Source organism: Asterias rubens, chromosome 4 (genome assembly GCF_902459465.1).
Source record: "Asterias rubens chromosome 4, eAstRub1.3, whole genome shotgun sequence".
Lineage (NCBI taxonomy): Eukaryota > Metazoa > Echinodermata > Asteroidea > Forcipulatida > Asteriidae > Asterias > Asterias rubens.
This window is the reverse complement of record NC_047065.1, coordinates 14251004-14270448: the sequence shown is the minus strand read 5'-3', so window position 1 is coordinate 14270448 and position 19445 is coordinate 14251004. Positions and strand designations below refer to the sequence as shown.

Here is a 19445-nt window from a genome sequence, read left to right as displayed (position 1 = left end):
TTAAGGGGCAACAGAGAAAGCAGAAAAGGCAAAATAATTCAGGCACGCATCACATCACAAAAGGTCCATGCCCAAATATGGACATTGGACACAAAGTTAGAATTCAAACGAAGACAAACACTATGTTCGTCAGTCCAGCTTAGTAATTTTTTTCCTGCTACGGTAAGCACGAAAATTTGCTTTCCGTTAAGCAGAGCTATGACATTTGCCCTGGTGTCGTAAGAAAAACAGTCATCTGAGATTATGTCCCCCGTGGAAAGTAACATGAGGATTGTTCGTAAGAGGGCGCTATCAGAAGATGTTTGTACACAGTTCAACGTATAGGGACAAAATCTCCGGGAAACTGCATCTCCTGCCACTACGGGTAAGTGGTTCCTGAAAATAGGAGACTTTCCAACGCTAGGCGGCAGCAGACATACCGGGTAAATTTCCATTGTTTACGTAGTTCTGAACATGCGCATAATTCTGAGAACAATGGATTTACCCGGTAAGTCTGCTGCCCTCTATCGTCCCAGAAAGTCTCCCATTACTGTATCTCTCCCTATAAACTGTTGCCCCTTTACCACCACCCCACTCCATCAGTTCTAACTGAAATTCCCTATACAGTACAACGGTAAGCAATTAATAAATGTCAAACATTCGGGAAATTGAAGAAATGCTGACGCACCACAAAATATCAACATTTTATCTTGTGTATGAATGCGACTCTCGCAACCAAACCTAGAAAATTTCGAATAAAACTAAAAACAGTGTTTAATTCCTCATCAACACATATCAAAGTGACCTAACTGTTCATTGACTGTTCTGAATTATTGTTACCATAAAACCTTACTTGGTGATGTGTAATGGGGAGAGGTTGATAGTTTAAAACATTGTGAGAAACGGCTCCCTCTGAAAAAGTAAACATTTAATAACACATTACAATGTCAATGCCTAATAACTATGTTTCGAGAAGTGCATGCTATTGGCATAGAAACCAACACAATTGTCATCTTTTTACATGTAGAGCCATCTCAAACGTAGTATTTGACTGTAAACAAAGTTTGTTTGTTATAACAATGATAAAACAACAAATAATGTTATCAAAACCTCTTTTAATTTTCTTTGTATAAAATAAACGATTTATAGCTGTTACAAAACACAAAACACCAAGCATGTCATGAAGCTGTTCATCAATACAGAAAAGCACAAAGAAATTTGCTCAGCCAAGAAGGTTATCAGCCAAAACACCATGCAACATTGAATGTTTTTGAATGGTTCCCTATATCAATTTAGCTTTGCATAATTTTTGTCCGTATAAACAGCTTCGCAAAATGTGGCTTGATTTGCATAGTTGGTTTGTAAAAGAGTTGGTTTTCATGTTCCTTTTAGGACATCGAAGAACGGAGGACAAGCTTGTCAACGTGTTATAAAGGACTGGGCTCAAATTAATTAAACCTGTATAAGCACAGGTTTCCAGCAAAAATTGCACAAAGTTTACTTTGTTGTATGTTACTGGTGCCCCACTCATGTTTTTGCTAAGCAAATTTGCTAAGCATTATTTTTCTGCTAAAGAACTTTATGAAGTTGGGCCCAACTTATGGTGATTTAAGCAGCTTCAATTTCTTCAGTCTTGTAATCATGTGATGATGGTGCAACCTCCAATAACAGTTGAAAGAATACTGTGATGTGCTCTGCATGGTGGGGAACAGAAAGATCAGGCATTAAATTCGACCAAAAAGTGATATCTGTTCTTCTTTTTTCCAATGTTAGTACAAAATCGTTTGTACACTTATAGTCAAAAATCAGGTCTGTTTCTCAGAACACAAACCTAATCAGCAATATCCGATTTCGATGTGAACAGGTTAGACATTCACTGTATAAACGTTTTTGTTGAGTGTCCAAAATACAATAGGCCACATTAAAAAAAAATGTTGATCGTCCCCGCCCGACCGTTCAAAACCCCCCGACCCAATTTTTGTTTTCCCCTGTCTGGATATCTCTTTATACTATTAATGCCCAGATTTTTCAGCTGATATTTTTTTCAAAATGTACAGGTTTGATAAGATCTTTAAAGAAGGGTTTTTATTCATGTTGGCAAAGCAAGAACAATTCTACAAATATTTACTTGGGCTACACTGTGCTTAGTTGTTTAAAAAAGTTTACAGAAAATGTCATCTAGGAGTTAAATTTGTTTTACAAAACTATTGAAAACATCAAAAACACACAAACCCTCTGTTTTATAGTGATTGCGATGATTTCTTTATTCTTGATTTCATATTATTTTGGCATGTCAACAAAACTTATAAAAAAAATATTTAAAACACCTACCTCCTCCTCCCCATCCGCAAAAAAAACAAAAACAAAACGATCAACGATTCTTTTTTTTATGTGGCCATATGAAATACAATGTGTACAATCACTGGACAAACCTGTAGGATTGCCCAATATTCAATATTGATGTACAAGGTAGACATTAACTGTACAAAACTATGTGATTGTCAAATATCCATTATCTGAAAAGCAACATCGATATTCGCTGTACTAACATGTGAATGTCCAAATCCAATATCGATGTACATGTACAACGAATACATTCACTGTACAAGCCTTATGTCCAACATCCAATATCTAAAAACCATCATCGATATTAGCTGTACAAACATTATGAGAATGTCCAGTATCGATGTATCGATGTATACAGGGTATAAGTATTCACTATACAAACATGGTGAATGTCCCAAAAATTTACTGTCATCAAAATACTTACTCATAAATGGCAGTTCCAACTTGTAGTGGACGAACGGAACGTAGAAAACGAGTCCAGCCAAAATGAAGAGGAGAGCGAAGAGATACTCAAGAGCTGGTTCATCAATGATGGGGGCGATGACGAGATACACCGAAGCGATCAAGACAATAATAGGGATGAAGATAGGTACCTAAATAAAGGGGTTATATGCGAAAGGTTTAAAATTACTTCAAAAGAGACAATATGACACAGACAGAGTCAGTACAACTGAGAGTCAACAAGAAGATTTGAAGCAATCAGTTTGATAATTGAGATGACGGTAGTATATAATTACTGCTACTAATACTATTTTTATGACTATACTATTACTATTACTACTATAACGAGATACACCGAATGGATATTTACAGTTCGTGCAATGGTGCAAATAATGTGCATTCGTTGAAAGATGGTTTTTATATAACTGACATACAGATCCTTGTCATATGATTGGTGGAACTTACTTCACGTGACATTCACTATTACTCACATCCGCACCGGCGATCAAAAAGACCTATTCGCCCGTGGGGAATAGCATTTCCCATTCAACAGTTAGGATCATCCTTGTTCCCAATAATTTTGAGCAGTACAGCGCCGCTGCTAAAACAAAGGAGCACCTGTGCATAAGGTCGGATCCGATTTCTATTAAATTTGTGCATTGTTGCCGCCAAGCAACGCTATATGATTGTTCCGAACCAGGAATTTGTGTGATTTTTCATGTTATACTTCGCCTCGTGAAATGAAACAGTAAAAATTTTACCTTGCGATAATATCCCTCCCGTTCCACTCTGAGCCACTCAATATTTGTGTACCATCTTTCAACTCATGAACATATTCGCTCCATTGCACTCATAAACATTCATTATTTGTATACTACCAACCTCACCACATTACTCGTAATCAAATAAGGTCTTATGCTAAACATTATTTGAGTGTCTACTGCCTTTACAAATGCAATTTGAAAGTAAAACTTACCTTGATAGGGCGGTGTACGTCTGGACGTTTATAGCGCAGGATGAGGAGCGCCCCAACGGTAGCTCCATAAAACAGCCAAGCGGTAAAGCTGAAGTAATTGACCAGAGTGTCAAAGTCTCCGGGAATGATCATGATAAGTGCAATGACAGCCTGTAAAAAAAATAACAAAATAAAGTATTGCTATCAAAATAGGGCTTTCTTTATCAAAGTAACTATAAATACTAAATAGTAAACTTGCGGGTACAACCATGTATGAGATCTCTTTTGGAGGGTGTTGGCTCTAAAAAGAGCCGGTGTGGTCTTGACGTTTCAAACAGTATACTCTGCTCGTCTTCAGGAGACTTATAAATAACACTCATTTCAAGTTATTTTATTTGTTCATCATATGAAAACACACGAAATTTGTTTTACATATCTTCATAATTCTTAAAAAGTTTATAAAAACACCCCAAAAGGTCTACATCACAAATAGACAATAAAATACACAATGATACACGTTTTCGTAATTTTCCATTTTGTTAATTTAACACCCTTTGATTTTTGAACGTTTGATTCTCTCTTCGGTACCTATTTGTGACATCACCCACAGTGCCAATTTAAACGCCCCAGTTTTTGCAGTGAATAGTAGATTTCAAACTAGTGTTGTTTGAAGTTTTATTCACTTTTTCGTTCGTCTCAATTTAGGGTTAAAAAAGCAACGATTTTGATTTTTGTTTTGGTTTTTACCTGAAATATGAGCGCTGGGACTGGTGTGTATCTCTTGACGTGGACCATGGACAGAACATCCACGGTGTGGCCCTCGCGGGCAGTGACGAACGCCAACCTGAATTTGGGTAAACACATTGTGTTAAACATCTCACTTATGATCATGTTTAGTCAGTTTGAATTTTTTTCAAAAAAACAAATTCAAGCAATAGAATCAAGTCTAGTTCATAATTCCTGCGGATACGAATGCGACACAAATTTTGACGTCAAACATTTGCAACGAATAATTAGCATGAGTTGAAATGTGCTAGACTCCTCCTACGAAACAGTTTGCTTTGATAAATGTACTGCACAGTAGCACATCATATCCATTTGGGGGTAGCAGGTCGGAGAGAGTTTGTGTGGTGAAGACTAAATATAGTCGCCTACCTTCCGGAAGCGAAGACTGATCCATTAGCAGCACCGAAGGTAGAGCAACAGACAAAGAATGGAATGATCCAAGCCATGGGGCCGAGGGTTCGACTGGCAAAAGTCTAATAAAAACACAAAATGGATTCGATTAGAACCCGTCGACCACTTCAAGAACAGACTATTTTTTCGGATTTTTTTTCTGATCTGGACATTTTCAGAACTGAGAAGGTTCCAGAACTCACTTTAAGATGTGTCTAACTTGTTTCGTATTAACCAAACATTTTCAGAACTGAGTAAGTTCCAGAACTCACTTCAGGATGTGTTTAACTTCTTTCGTACTAACCAAACATTTTCAGAACTGAGTAAGTTCCAAAACTCACTTTAGGATGAGTCTAACTTGTTTCGTAATAACCAAAAATTTACAGAACCGAGTAAGTTCCAGAACTCACTTTAGGATGAGTCTAACTTGTTTCGTATTAACCAAACAAAAAGTTGGCCTAAGACAAATATTATGGTCTCAATATTCTCCTCAAAGTGGCGTTAATAATATGGGTGCATGCAGCGACTACCAGCATACCGGTATGGCAGAAGAATATGTCCGTCAAAAATTCGCAACTTAATATTAAGAAGATTTTACACAGTCTGCCATATTAGGGGGACACATAATCTCCTGCCACGTATCTGTGTGTACAAACACAACGGGTATTTTGATTTTATTGTGATCAAGTCATAGTCATGTCAAAGACAATAAGACATACGAAACGTTTCAGTGGACTCACAAACGGAAACACAGTTGCTGTTGAACAATACATATTCAAAATCTAGACAAGGTTTTTGGCCAAGTAGTTGAAATCATGGAGGAAACAAAAGTGCATGAGTAGCCTAAATACAATGAAACATTTCTAAAATAGTTTTCCTAGATTCAGATATTAATTGATGCCTTACCACGGCGACTGCATTAGAACTTAGTAATTCCGCTGGTGTCATGACAGTGAAGTAAGATATGTTCACCATTAGGTACAGTACTGTCACCAGAGGGATACCGATAATGATGGCTAGTGGAAGATTCCTGCACGAAAATTAAAAAAGGTAGCCTTTATAAGTTGCCTCATCTAATATCGGTTTCAGTTTAGCCCGGTGTGGTGAATTTGAAGACAAATTTTACTGACAATTTCGAGGAGAAAACTATTCATTAAGTTATGTTTTGGAAATACTACCCCTGGGAAATACCACCCCAACTCATAAGTTCCAATGGTTCTTTTCAGAGCCACCCCAACTCATTAGAGATAGTCATTACATGGTGTTACCGCAAACCTTTCTATATCTTGCTCAAGGACAAAAGTGTCACTACCGGGATTCAAACCCACACTATGGTGACTTGGCACCAGAACTTGAGTTCGATGCTTCTAACCTGCCGGCCACGACACTCTACGAGGGGCGATTTTGAAATAGAACCGTTCTGGCTTTGAACTGACTCCAAGCGCGTGCAAGTCACACCCGAGACATGGCATTCTATATCTCTCAGAGGGCGGCAGAGGGTAGTTGCGAACAGCCCCGAGTGTGGCGAACAGTCATGGAAATCTAAAACCCTTTTCGAAACCACACTTGAACTTGGGCTTGGGCTTACAGGCTCCTTTTGGTTATTTGGAAAATGTGCGTTTTCCTTACAGGGCCCAAGTGGACGGAACCCAAAGCCTGGGTCCAAACCCTGGTTTCACAACCGGCAGGTGTCAGAATCGACAGTTGTAGCTACACGGATGCGGACACTGAGGGTGTTGCTATTGGCATTCAATGTGCTTCAGTAATAATGTTCCCTAAACTGCAAATTCTCCATTTAAAAACTAACCGAATGTGCCTTCAGTAAGACAAACTAAAAAAAACAAGAAAATACATACCGAAATTCAAAATGATAGCAACAAGCGTAACAAAGTTAAAAGGAATATTTTATACACAACCTCAAGAAAAGCATTTCAAAAAATTGTAAATGTCAATATTGAGGTACAACACATCATGACATCAATAAACGGTAAACAATGGTCGACTTATGGATTGATCTAGCTACGACCGTTTATTCGGATAATGCCAATTCAGTATAGTAGTAAACTTCATTCATTATAATACAGTACAGAGGAAGAGTTCTACATTGGCCGAAATAATTTATCTCGGGACTGATATTTACCTGTAGGGGTTGACCAATTCCTCCGTCATGTAGTTTAGCTGGTTCCTATACAAGGAAAGCAATAACGAATACATTGATTATTGTTTCACAACCAACAAAGTTTGTCCAGCAGAATTGTTGTTAGAAGGCATATTTGATAAATGGGAAAAATTGGTTTTAAAGATGACGTTACATACAATTTTTTTCAAAATACTAAAAATAAAAGGACTCCTCAGTATTGACCGTCATACAGTTAAGATGCGGTTCATATTTGACAATTAAATTATCGTATTTTTTATTGATTTTGAGAAGTAACATTTACCATCCGTCGTAAGCCCACAGCCCTTGGTAGAACGCAACGCCATATGCGAAGGGCTGAAGCGAAGAAGTTGCGAAAGATTCCGGCGGGGTAAGGTTAGCAACTTCACCTGTTAAAAATAAAAGCAGTTAGTTACTAAACGGCATTAATTGTCCCGTTTTTTATGTACTGGTAATATTTGTGGCATTTGTTTATGCACTGGACTTTGGACACTAACTTGTCTTAGGTACTTTATCACAATATTGCCTCACTCCACCTCTCTCCGGGAGAACAAATGCTGTACCGGCGAGAGAGTTTGGGAGTAACCTGCAATGGACTGGATCCCCTATCCTGGGGAATGTAAATATGTCCAGTGTTTGTAGACAATCAAAGGAAGTCTGCCACCAAGCTATAACTAAAGCATTTTCTTTACCATAGGTCACCTAGCCTGAACATATGACGTCACATCTCGAGGCTCGTGAAGATTCTACGCCAGAAATCTGCCTGTAAGCCCACATCTATACAACCACCTTTGACCTCCCATTCATTTCACAAGTCTTTTATCCTAGAGATTCGCAATTAAATCTGATGTACATGTGTATATAAAGCCAACACATGTGTCTATCCTTGCGGATAAAGACAGGGGACCAGACTATAATTCACCTACCTTGAAAGAGCTTGATAACTCCGACAATGATAATAATGACTAGAGCTGTCAGTTTAGCTGCAGTGAAGACAACCTGCACTGATGTCGCCCATTTGACGCTGGCGCAGTTGATGAACAGAATCAGTACTGTGTTTCGCATCGGAACGAATAGGGCAAGAAAGGAAGGAAACATTAAACAATTCCAATGATTCAATAAATTGTCTTTTAGAAAATCAGGTTTCACAGCAACTCATCCTTAGGAATTTTGGTATACATCCAATAGTGCACGCACCGCTAATAAGAATGGAGACTGTGAAAGAAAACGTTCAGCTTTAAAAGAGGGGGAAACCACAAATGGGCTAAACCCATCAATCAGTATAGGAACTAAAAACAACGCAATCCACTTGCAAGGGTCTGGTCTGAGGTGGGTTTCGAACCAGGGATCCACAGTGGAGGTGAAAAGCAGGGAAAGAAACCGATAGGCTTATCCTGATTCCAGGTTTTTACTCATTATAGGGTATCTATCCCAGGTAAACGTCCTGTTGAAACATCATTTGCTTGGTAGTTCATATGGCGGCAGTTGACGACCATTCTTATCCGCCACAAGGGGCGCTAGTTAATAAATTAAAAAAGTGCCCTTTAGGTTAAAGGGTCTATGTACTTTTTGGGGGACAAAAAACACAATGTCCACAGATTTACATTAAACTTACACAGTTTGAAGATAATGATATTAGAAAGCTTCCCTGAAAATATTACTTGCAGTGAGGTGCTGTAGTTTTACTCATTTCTCAAAATCTGTAGCACTTCAGCATCTAATATTTTCAGGGAAGCTTTCTACTGTCATTATCTTCAAACTGTGTAAGTTTAATGTAAATCTGTGGATATTGTGTTTCGTGTTACAAAAAGTACCCAAGTCTATTAACAGGAACAAAACAGCGGTATCGACCTTTACTCACCGATTGCAACGGCTGCGAACAGCTTCGGTGTAATAGTGGGCGGGTCGCAGTCTCCTCCGTCGGTATTGAAGAGAGCTTGTGAGGCGTACGCTCCGAAGGTTAAAGTGATGGCTGAGACACTGGACGGTTTAAGAACTATGGTTGAGATCCAGGAGAAGAGAAAGGCAGGGATGGGTCCTAGGGTGTCCAAGAGGTAAGCATACTCCCCTCCTGATTTCGGGATGACTGTGCCGAGCTCAGCGTAGCATAATGCACCTGTATATAGAGTGAGGTTAAACAAAAATCACTGAGAAATCGTGTGAACTGAACACTATGAGGGCTCACTCTATACCTTGTTCTTGTTCTCAAGATGGCTGGACTCCCGTAATAGCATTGATCTACAAATACTTGTTTACATGCCATGACATCGTCACACAGTAAGACTATTATGGTGGCCGAAATAATTAATGCCACTCCATAACACGTCACAAACCATTTTCCTTCCCAAGCTTAGCCATATAGTTTTCAACTACAATCCTAACCACTTACCCCTAACCCAAACTACCTTTCTATCCCCCAGCCTAATCTAAACCCTCAACCATCTTGACACAATCCATGTAATGTCTGTTAACAAAGTTGTAAACATTTTTACCATACCCAGGCGTCCACTTCAAGGTGTGGGCTACACTATCGGCTATCCACCTAAATCGCCGTTGACCAGGGACATGTTGCCACATACTCCGGGGGCTGAAACATGGTTACCCCCTTCACAGTCCATAAGTACGTGTGCATGGGTATCTTCCACTGTGAGCCTGACTGGCTACCTTCCAAAATTTTTACAAAAAATTTTGTTTGTAAGATCATCGTAGCTTTTTGAAGCCCGTATCTAAAAGAGCATTTCACAATCAGTGACGAAGTCTGCCCGTAGTTTTCCAACCCTTATCTTTATTTAACCCTCACCCTAACCCTTTAAAGTATGTACCAATGATGGAAAGTACTCCGCACAGCATCCAGACTATCAGACTCATCCCAACGCTCTCGGTCTGTCTCAGGACTCCCTTTGGAGATACGAAGATTCCAGATCCTATCATTGTTCCAACGATCATAGCTATACCACTGATCAATCCAACCTGGTAATCAAAACAGAATAACGCGCAAGTTATTAGTGACAGTATGACCGTTAGTTCCATCCAAGGTTTGCCAATCATGAATTGTGATACCGAACACATACTCTGTGAAGAAGAAAACAATTTGTTGGAAATAACATTGTTTGTGTTATGACAGTCTGTATTTCTGCATTCTGGATCAGACGTGAGTGCGGCCACTAAAGGTAGCCCAACTGTTGCTCATGTAAGTACTTTCTTAAAACAACAACGCATGGTGTCGCGGCGATCCAGCCGAAGCTGCAGCAGCTGTAATAGTAGTTTCTTATTTGTCCCTTTGAATGTATAGTCCTGTCAAAATTGTAACTCCAAACGTTATCCTGATAATAACTGGGTTTTTTAATTAGCATAATGGATGATGGATATAAATTTGTTGTTTCCCAACATATATGCTTAAAGGCAGTGGACACTATCAGTAATTACTCAAAATAATTATTAGCATAAAACCTCACTTGGCAGCGACTAATGGGGAGCTGTTGGTAGTATTAAACATTGTGAGAAACGGCTCCCTCTGAAGTAACGTATTTTTCGAGAACTCATAATTAGAATTTGAGGTCTCGAAATCAAGCATCTAAAAGCACACAACTTCGTGTGACAAGGGTGTTTTTTTCTTTCATTATTATTGGCCCAAATTTTCACAGGTTTGTTATTTTGTGCGGAAGACTGGTTTTTGACAAATACCAATAGTGTCCATTGTCGTTAAAGCCATTGGACCCTTTCGGTAAACAGTATTGTCCAAGGCCCACACTTCGTGTATCACAACTTCTATATCAAATAACAAACCTGTGAAAATTTGGGCTTAATCGGTCATCGGAGTCGGGAGAAAATAACGGGGAAACCCACCCTTGTATCCGCGCGTTTCGCCGTGTCATGACATGTGTTTAAAATAAATCCGTAATTCTCGTTAACGAGAATTGATATTGTTTTACTGTTTTCTCAAAAAGTAAAGCATTTCATGGAATAATATTTCAAAAGAAGTATTTCACCACTACCTTCTGTAAACCCTGTAAGTTATTTGTAAATCTGTGAACTTTTGTTTTTCTGTTCCGAACCACAATAGTTTTAGTGTCTGCCTGGTCAATTTTTTTTTAAAATACTTTTGAGGTTGTGTTTTAAAAAATTCGTTTTAACTTTGTTTAGTTAATTACACCAATAGTGTCAAGTGTTTTTTTTTTTTTTAAGGGAAAATTTGGGCGAAATTGGTAATCGAAGTGAAAGAAAATAACAAAAGACAAAACGCTATTTGTGCACAAATTTGTGTGCTTTCAGACACCTGGAAACTGGTTTTTTTTTAGATTCAAATATTTAAGTAAGAAATTACCTCAGAGTGAGCCGTTTCTCACAATGTTTTAAATATCATCAGGTCTCCAATCCACGTTTGCGACTATGCCTTTTGCGGGATCATGACCTTACAATAGTGGATCCAGTGATGGGAACACAGGTACCAAGTAAGTTTGTATGCGTGTATAAAATAGGCTATAGTTTGAGTTTATTTCACCCGCAAAACGTGTCCAGATTCGGTGTTTACCGTGCTTACCCCCCCCCCCCCCAAAAAAAAAAAAAAAAAAAAAAAAAAAAAGTAATAACAATAATAATTCGACATATAAAACTCACTAATCTATTCATCTAACGGAAAAGTACTTAAGCCTAATTAGATGCAAATTCGTAGTCATAAAGTAATAATTATACTGATTACCATAATTTCAAAGACGAAAAATGTGGGTGGGTATAGCGAGCACGCTGATCCTGGAGGTTTTGGCTAATGACTACTAAATACAGAACGAATAGCTTGTATCAGCCTTTGTTTTCTCAGAGGAAAAAAATCACTCTTTCTAAAGGAACATTTAATACATAGTTGTTTTTTGTTGCTGGCAGTGTAAGCACTTAATGTAAATCCACCATATACATATTAAAACTGACAAGCCTGTCTATAAGTTTGACATCCATCGACCATCTGGGTCACGAGAAACTAGTGGGGGAAAAAACGATGAACACTGAGCGATAAACTCAAAACGGGAAATTATTTTTTATTTATTTATTATCAAATATGACATTTCGGACAGAAATATTTCATGGGATGTTTTCTACTATATCATCATCACCATTATGTAAATTTGTGACTTCGCGATTTGTTTGTCTTACCAATTATGTAATGTTTCTTCAAAACAATATTGAAATTAAAGGAAAATTAGAGTCGGCATTTCAAAAGATTGCCACCTGCTAATCTTAAAAGCTTGGGCTATTTGAAAGCTTGGGCTATTTGAAAGCTTGGGCTATTTGAAAGCTTGGGCTATTTGAAAGCTTGGGCTATTTGAAAGCTTGGGCTATTTGAAAGCTTGGGCTATTTGAAAGCTTGGGCTATTTAAAAGCTTGGGCTATTTGAAAGCTTGGGCTATTTGAAAGCTTGGGCTATTTGAAAGCTTGGGCTATTTGAAAGCTTGGGCTATTTGAAAGATTGGGCTATTTGAAAGCTTGGGCTATTTGAAAGCTTGGGCTATTTGAAAGCTTGGGGCTACATTTAGGGCAGGGCTACCTTAAGAGCCCGCACAAACTTTGACCCAAGGATCTCTGGATCTGGGTAATTATTAAGTGCTCATAAATCAGAGCCAGACGAGACGAGAAGAGAAGATAAGAATAACTATATATAAATATTAATAGTAAACTTGCGGGTACAACCATGTGTAAAAACTCCTTTGAAGGAGTGGTGGCTCTGAAAAGAGCCGGTTTGGTCTCGACGTTTCGCAGAGTATACTCTGCTCTTTTCAGAGCCACCACTCCTTCAAAAGAGATTTTACTCATGGTTGTACCCGCAAGTTTACTATAGGTTTTCTTGGTCAAATTCAGAAAATGAGCAGGCAATTTCATTTTCATGCGTTCGTTTTGCCTCTCCAGTTGTTACTGCGTTTCAAATTCAGAATTCGGCCATTCAATTTCTATTTAAGTCGATTCAAATTCCTTAAGCACTCTGTTCAATTTAGCGTATCGTCATTCTTTTTCGTGGCACACACGCCTCAAGAAGCGTTGCGAATTTGAATGCTGCTTTGATGAATTGTTAAATTGAATGATTGTTTTGTTAATTCGAATGACGCAACATTACATTTGGCTGATCATAAAACGAAATCGAATGACCCTTTTCAGTAGCATTCGATTTCGCGCGAAACAGAATAGCTTGGTGGTTAAACTGGCTGCTCATTTGCCGAAATTGACCGAGAAAACCTATATTAATTAACATTATATTTATTGTTATTCTTATTCTCCACACCATGCAAACCTTCAAACATTATTTAAGAAGAGAAGATGTTAAAGAAATTCCAGTTTTTAGTTTTAGATATGGGAGGAAACTCAAGAGAACTAATCAAGGGAAAACCCACGCAGTCAATAGAGGACAAAAACCTTATAGTGCCCCCGATGGGACTCGAACAGGGGTCCTAGAGGTGGAGCGTGAAGCAAGAAGCCCCACTACACACCAACCTGACCCACTTTTTGATATTGCAAAAAGTCTGTCTGCGACTCGAAAAGACTCGAAGCCAACCATTTTCTATCCAACAGATAGCCTTTGTACTTAATAAATTGGATAGGAGTCAAGTGTCAAGTAATAAACTGACTGGGTGTTTTGAGTGAACAAAGCATTTTTATTTGTTCCTGACATTTTTATTTGTTCCTTGACATGGCGGTTATATAAATGTGTTCAATGATAGTATTGAGTCGGGTGGTTCAGGTGGCGTCATCACCTTGACTATACTCCCGTGCACTAAAGTGGTGGGCTGTTTATCCGTTTCGTTTCGTTTACCACATTTTTTATAACTAGTCATCAATAAAGCACGCCATAATAATAGTAAAGAGTACACATAGTATTATTCTAGACAGAGTTTACAACACTTGCGCAGTTCGGAAATAAGAAGAAGGGATATAGCAGAAATCAAACAATAAGCTTATACCTTTAAAACATCTTTCCAAGTTATAACCCAAATCGCCCGATCCATGTGTCCCATAAAGTATAAATAGACCTAGACAAGTCGTTAATGGTCACACGCGGTGAGATAGTCGAGTTGTGGCGGTGCTATGGCGAGATCGCTGTTCTCGCGCAAACTTCTACCCGTAGTCGTGACAGCAGTAGTAGAAGAATACCGCGGGAATCGCGGGGAGAGTCGGAACGATATCACCGAGACAGACATTTTAACGACTTGTCCACAAGTCTACATAAAGTACAGTAAGGTTACACTGGGGGCATGACCAAACTACGAATTATTACGGTTGTTTGAATTTCGTTTCACAATGCCTTTTTAAATGACAACTATTGTGGGCTGTCTTGGTGCAGACTCAGACCAATGTTCCAGGGGCCCTTTTTCGAAACCATGTTTTGAAGGCCTTTGGATACGTCTCATAGCCTTGGTCCGCATTTAAGACACGCCGTGCCCAACATGCACGTATTTAAGACGTATATATGGGTGGATCCCAATATTGTGGTTTCAAAAGGTAAAGTACTTAAAGGGTTTGGGTATACTTTTTGTAACACAAAACACAATGTCCACAGATTAACATTAAACGGTTTGAAGATAAAGATAGTAGAAAGCTTTCCTTAAAGTATTACTTGCTGGGGTGTTCTAGTTTTTGAGAAATGGGTAAAACAATGTCACGAAAACTGTTTTAGTTTCAGTTTTAGCATGTAAAAACGTATTAATACCCAGCTATGGTATTTAATTTTAAATTAAGTTAGTTTAATGTAAATCTGTATACCTTGTGTTTTGTGTTACAAAAAGTACCCAAATCCTTTAAAGCTTTTAAAACAATTCTCGTAGTTACAGCGATATGGCTCTGAAACGATAATCAGTAATAGTCTATTCAAGAATCGACTATTCAATGACAATGTTCATGTGCATAATGGTTCATTTAGTTCTCAAGTGTTAGATCATGCCTAGTATTAAAGGGAATGTACACGTTTGGTAATTACTCAAAACAAATATTAACTTCAAAACTGACTTGGGAACGATCATTGGATTGTTTATAGTATAAAACATTGTGGGAAACGACTCCCTCTGAAGTAACGTAGTTTTTGAGAAAGGGGTAATGTGTAACAACTTCTTCTAGCTAGACGTCTTTTATTCTTGTCTGAAAGCGCACAAATTCGTACAGCAAGGGTGTTTTTTTCTCTCTCTGAAATATCGCAGTTTTTGAGAAAGGGGTAACTTCTCACGCGATCGAGTAATAAAACTTAAAAGACTTCAGGCCTGAAGCTTCAATATGCATACTCCGATGACCAATATTGAGCCAAATTTTTTACAGGTTTGTTATCTTATGTAGATGTTGGGATTGATACACCAAAGTGAGACTACTGGTCTTTGACCAAACGATGTACCAAACGTGCACGCCTTTAACAAAATTGTTGATTTGCTACGATGTGGCCTTTTGTATGTCTGGTGTTTGCTCAAGACGACGCGGGAAAAATAATACTTCATTGAATTGAGTATGTCGGGTGTAACCCATGGTTCCGTTCCAAAGGTCTGCGGTTTTGGGATAGTGTTCTTTCTTTCGTGTCTATACGTTTTAAAGGTATATGATTGAATTCATGTGGTATCTCAGAGAGTAAAATGAATAATAATAGTGCATTGTTTATTGGAAGAGAGCATTCAGTTCAGTGGGACCCACCCACCTGTGATAATCGTACGTTATATGTAATGAATTGTCAGTGAAAAACATTCGACTGTATGTGCGAAGTTACAGTTGATCTCCATTGAATACCAACACGTTTAACCAAATAATTATTTGAGATGTACGTGGTACGCGATTTCGTATATTCGATCAAAACTTGGTTTACGCAGGGGATATACAATTTGGACATAATCGCATAGTGAACGTAAAATAAATTAAACAATTAATAAAGAAAACCCTGTAACTTCAACTCCTTTTCCGGTTTGTAATATAGGCCTATGTTTAATTGGACAATGAGATAATTGTTCTGCTTTTTTTATGCATAGTCGTCCCAAGTATGGTTTGTTTCAACGGTAAATATAACAAGTTATTTGTGTTAATTGAGTAGCTTTTGGTATATATTAGTAAAAGTAGATTTTAAAAGAATATTCATGTTCATAGAAAACCATTGCGTAGGCCTATTCTATAACAGCAGCGGTATTTTGTATTGTTTGTAGGAGCGAAACTTGCACAGTCTCAACAACAGTTCATGTCTTGCCAGTAAAACTACTTGCATGAATCGTGCACCTTTTCAACGGCTCTTCGTACTTTTTGTAGGACACAAAACACAGTGTAAATTTAATGTAAATCTGTGGATATTGTGTTTTGTGTTACAAAAAGCACAATACCCAAAACCCATTACTTCTTACGGTTACTGCAATTGCTATAGAACAGCAATGACCTTTTTTTGAATCCGACAGTGGTTCAGACGGAAATCATTCTTTAAGACCACAGGATTTGGTTGAATGAACCTCGTAATAAAATTTGCTCTCAGAACAGAAGTAATACATTTCCTGCCGAAAACACTCCATGTATACATTATATAGGCTACACTATACTTTGCCTAGTTTTGTCCTCTTTGTCATTTTTTTAAGACACACATTTTGAATCTTGTCGTAAACACTGTGGGTCTTTAGGAACTCTCTAAATTCAAGTGAAAACGCACTCTTTGAAGAGCCATAAGAAGGCCAACTCTTTTTCGAGTGGTCTTCCACTCTTTTAGATTGAAAATGGCATCTTTTTAAGTGATTTTTTTAAAACCCCTCTAAACAAGTGAAATTACCGCCACTCCTTTAAAGAGCCATTTGAGGGACCACTCGAAATGTAAAGAGTGGTGTTTAACTCTATTAATACATGAGCATAACAAGTACATTGAATCCTTGCCCTTAAACTATTTCACCTCAGACTTGTGCAGCGAGGTAAAATCAATCTAAACGCAGAGGTAGTTCAGCATAAAGAAATATTAATTATGTAATTCAATGACAACAAAGAATGTTTGTGGACGACTTCTCGTGAAATCTTTTGCCGAGGTCAATTCTAGTGAATGGGGCTAAGTTCCTAGATGTGCCGCCGTACTCCACCGTGACCTATGACCCGGATTTAAAATTTAAAAAATGGTTTGCCCTTGATTACGATTAGTATAGTCTCCCACTCAAGACGTTGACATGAAGGACCATGTGACCATTCTCGACGGGGTTTGTTTAGTTACGTGGGTAATTACGTAGTTTAGATAATGCAAAGGGTCACTGGGTTCAAAAGACCGTATTGAACTGAGTGACAAATATTGGTCACGTCAACAGAGAGGACAAATTGTAATCACGTTTACCTTCTCCAAATCAGAATGCTTAAAGGGCACTGCGCAACATTGGGAAAAGTTGAACAATATATCTTTGATTTGGAGTAAAGGACAAATTTACCCGAGCGGGATGTGAACTTGCATGAGACCTCAGAATATAGCATACTACTGGCGCTAACTGAGCTAGCTAATGTCGTCGGCCTCCGTCATTGTTTTTCATATTTTGCACGGAGTTACATTACAGGCATACGGTCTGGTGCAAAGGGAAAACTGCATGCAAAAATTGTGCTCAGCAATTAAGGGGGAAATGGACATACTAAGCAAAAAAACCTCATAACCGATTTCAGATATGGGTACTTGAGTTTTTACAATGTGTAAACATTTCAAGAAAATCAACCCTTTTGCACCCATTAATCCAATGAGTCCCCCCCCCCCCCATACGCCCATTGTGGTAATGGGCATATCGAAAAGACGGGTCTATCGTCAGTCAAAGGACGACAATGGAAATACGCTTTTATAGCTTTTTGGTTTATCCTCGAAAATTCCACAGATTTCAGTGTCTTTTTATTTTATTTTATTTTGTCTGTATTTTACCTTTTTTTGTCCGTTTATGGTAAATAGTTTTTGTAGGGATTGTCTTAAAAAAAAATTAAACTATAGTTGGTTTGTGAAAAATGTTGCTGCTCTTTTTGTTGAATGATTGTATATTAATGGGAAATGCGCAGATATTACCTGACTGAACAACAGAAGGACACCTTGAAAATTCTTGGGGATAACTTTCCGTATGGCGCCACCACCTTTTCACTCATTTTTACAAAACGGGATATATCAATCAGGTAAATTAGATACTATATTATTTTATTTCGAATGAAAAAGTGGTGGCGCCATACGGAAACTTTTCCATTCTTGGATCTATTATTTGCCCTAGGGTTAGCAAAAAATGTGTCTCTGCAGAATATGACCAAGTGGGCATTTTGGAGGGATAAGTAAAAGCAGCGAGCAATGTGCAAAACAAGAGACTTCCAAAGTAAAGCAAAGTTTAGTTCCATTTCGTATTGCCAGCTTCAGAGATGCGGCTTTAGCAAACACCAAAATATGCATCCATGGAAAAATACAAAACTTCAAAAGAGAACTGGCTGTTGCAAACTTCTTACCAACCAAAAGGACATATGATATAAAGGAAGAACTAGGCATTGGACTGACTTTTCAACCCGAGCAGAACTTGGCAATCGAGAAAGATTCTGCTTAGGTCGAAACGTCAGGCCAGAAACTTGTTAGCCCAGTACAAAATGAGACGGGCCTATACGGCGCCCCTGTTCCTGTGTCTATTCATGAGAAAAGAGGTGTGATGCACAAAGTTCCTTTTGTATTGATTACTAAACCGTGTAAGTGGAGCAACAGCCAAATATAAACAAAGAAATAAAAGAAGCATAACATACACATAAACACACTTGTACGTGGTTCAAAAGCTGACCTAAATAAATACTCAGTAAAATACAACGGTTGAAATTAAAATAGATGTATATAATAGTCACCTGTCTTTTGAGCTTCAATCCCTTAGACCCATCCTGCGAGTCAGTGTCCCCGTCCTGAAGGCCTTTTTTCCCCGTCCCTCCATTGGTGGATGGGGAGTATTTCTTCGACCCGTCTCTCTCCCGTACTTCAGACATCGCTGAGAATCAGTTTCCTCCAAGATGATCGTATGTGAAGCAACTGTGTTTTGATACACTGGCCAGATCGAAAGGCGACCGCACACTACACTACTGTGTTCGTCTGCCGTACAACCTGTTGGTACCGTTTATCCTTGAAACACACAGTAACTTCTACTTAGTGTGCGTACACAGCGAACAATGGATCCCGTGTCCCGGGTATAAAAACTGTATATCCATACCTGAGATCAGATCGGTGCACCAGGTAGCGGTATGAGAGCATAGCAAACAATGAAAGTTATTGCGAGGGCATTGTACCAGGCAAACAATATTCTGCAATTCAAATTTTATTCTGAATTTTGTTTTGAAAGGGTATGTATATGATGACGGGTCACCTTTCAGCGAATGGTGACTGATCGAGTGCGGTCCAGCAGCAAACAGGCTTCGGTGAAGCACTGAGGCGTGCAGTCAACA

General features: G+C 38.5%; 1 protein-coding gene across 1 annotated transcript; it reads right to left on the bottom strand.

Moving 5' to 3' along the window:
* Positions 1–455: 455 nt before the first annotated feature.
* Positions 456–19391, bottom strand: LOC117288893 (b(0,+)-type amino acid transporter 1-like). Its single transcript, XM_033769762.1, has 12 exons — positions 18858–19391; positions 9878–10025; positions 8917–9171; positions 7982–8107; positions 7339–7444; positions 7038–7082; positions 5804–5927; positions 4877–4980; positions 4469–4565; positions 3743–3892; positions 2750–2918; positions 456–1673 (listed from the first exon to the last, which is right to left on the bottom strand). The coding sequence occupies exons 1-12, from the start codon at positions 18990–18992 to the stop codon at positions 1588–1590; spliced, it is 1545 nt and encodes a 514-aa protein (XP_033625653.1). The 5' UTR covers positions 18993–19391; the 3' UTR covers positions 456–1587.
* Positions 19392–19445: the final 54 nt, after the last annotated feature.

Coding starts and splice junctions, on each gene's coding strand:
- LOC117288893 (XM_033769762.1), bottom strand. CDS start 18,992: ATGTCTGAAGTACGGGAGAGAGACGGGTCGAAGAAATACTCCCCATCC. Junction 10,026..18,857: donor GATTGAAGCTCAAAAGACAG/GTGACTATTATA, acceptor TTTGATTACCAG/GTTGGATTGATCAGTGGTAT. Junction 7,083..7,338: donor CTGTGGGCTTACGACGGATG/GTAAATGTTACT, acceptor TTCCTTGTATAG/GAACCAGCTAAACTACATGA.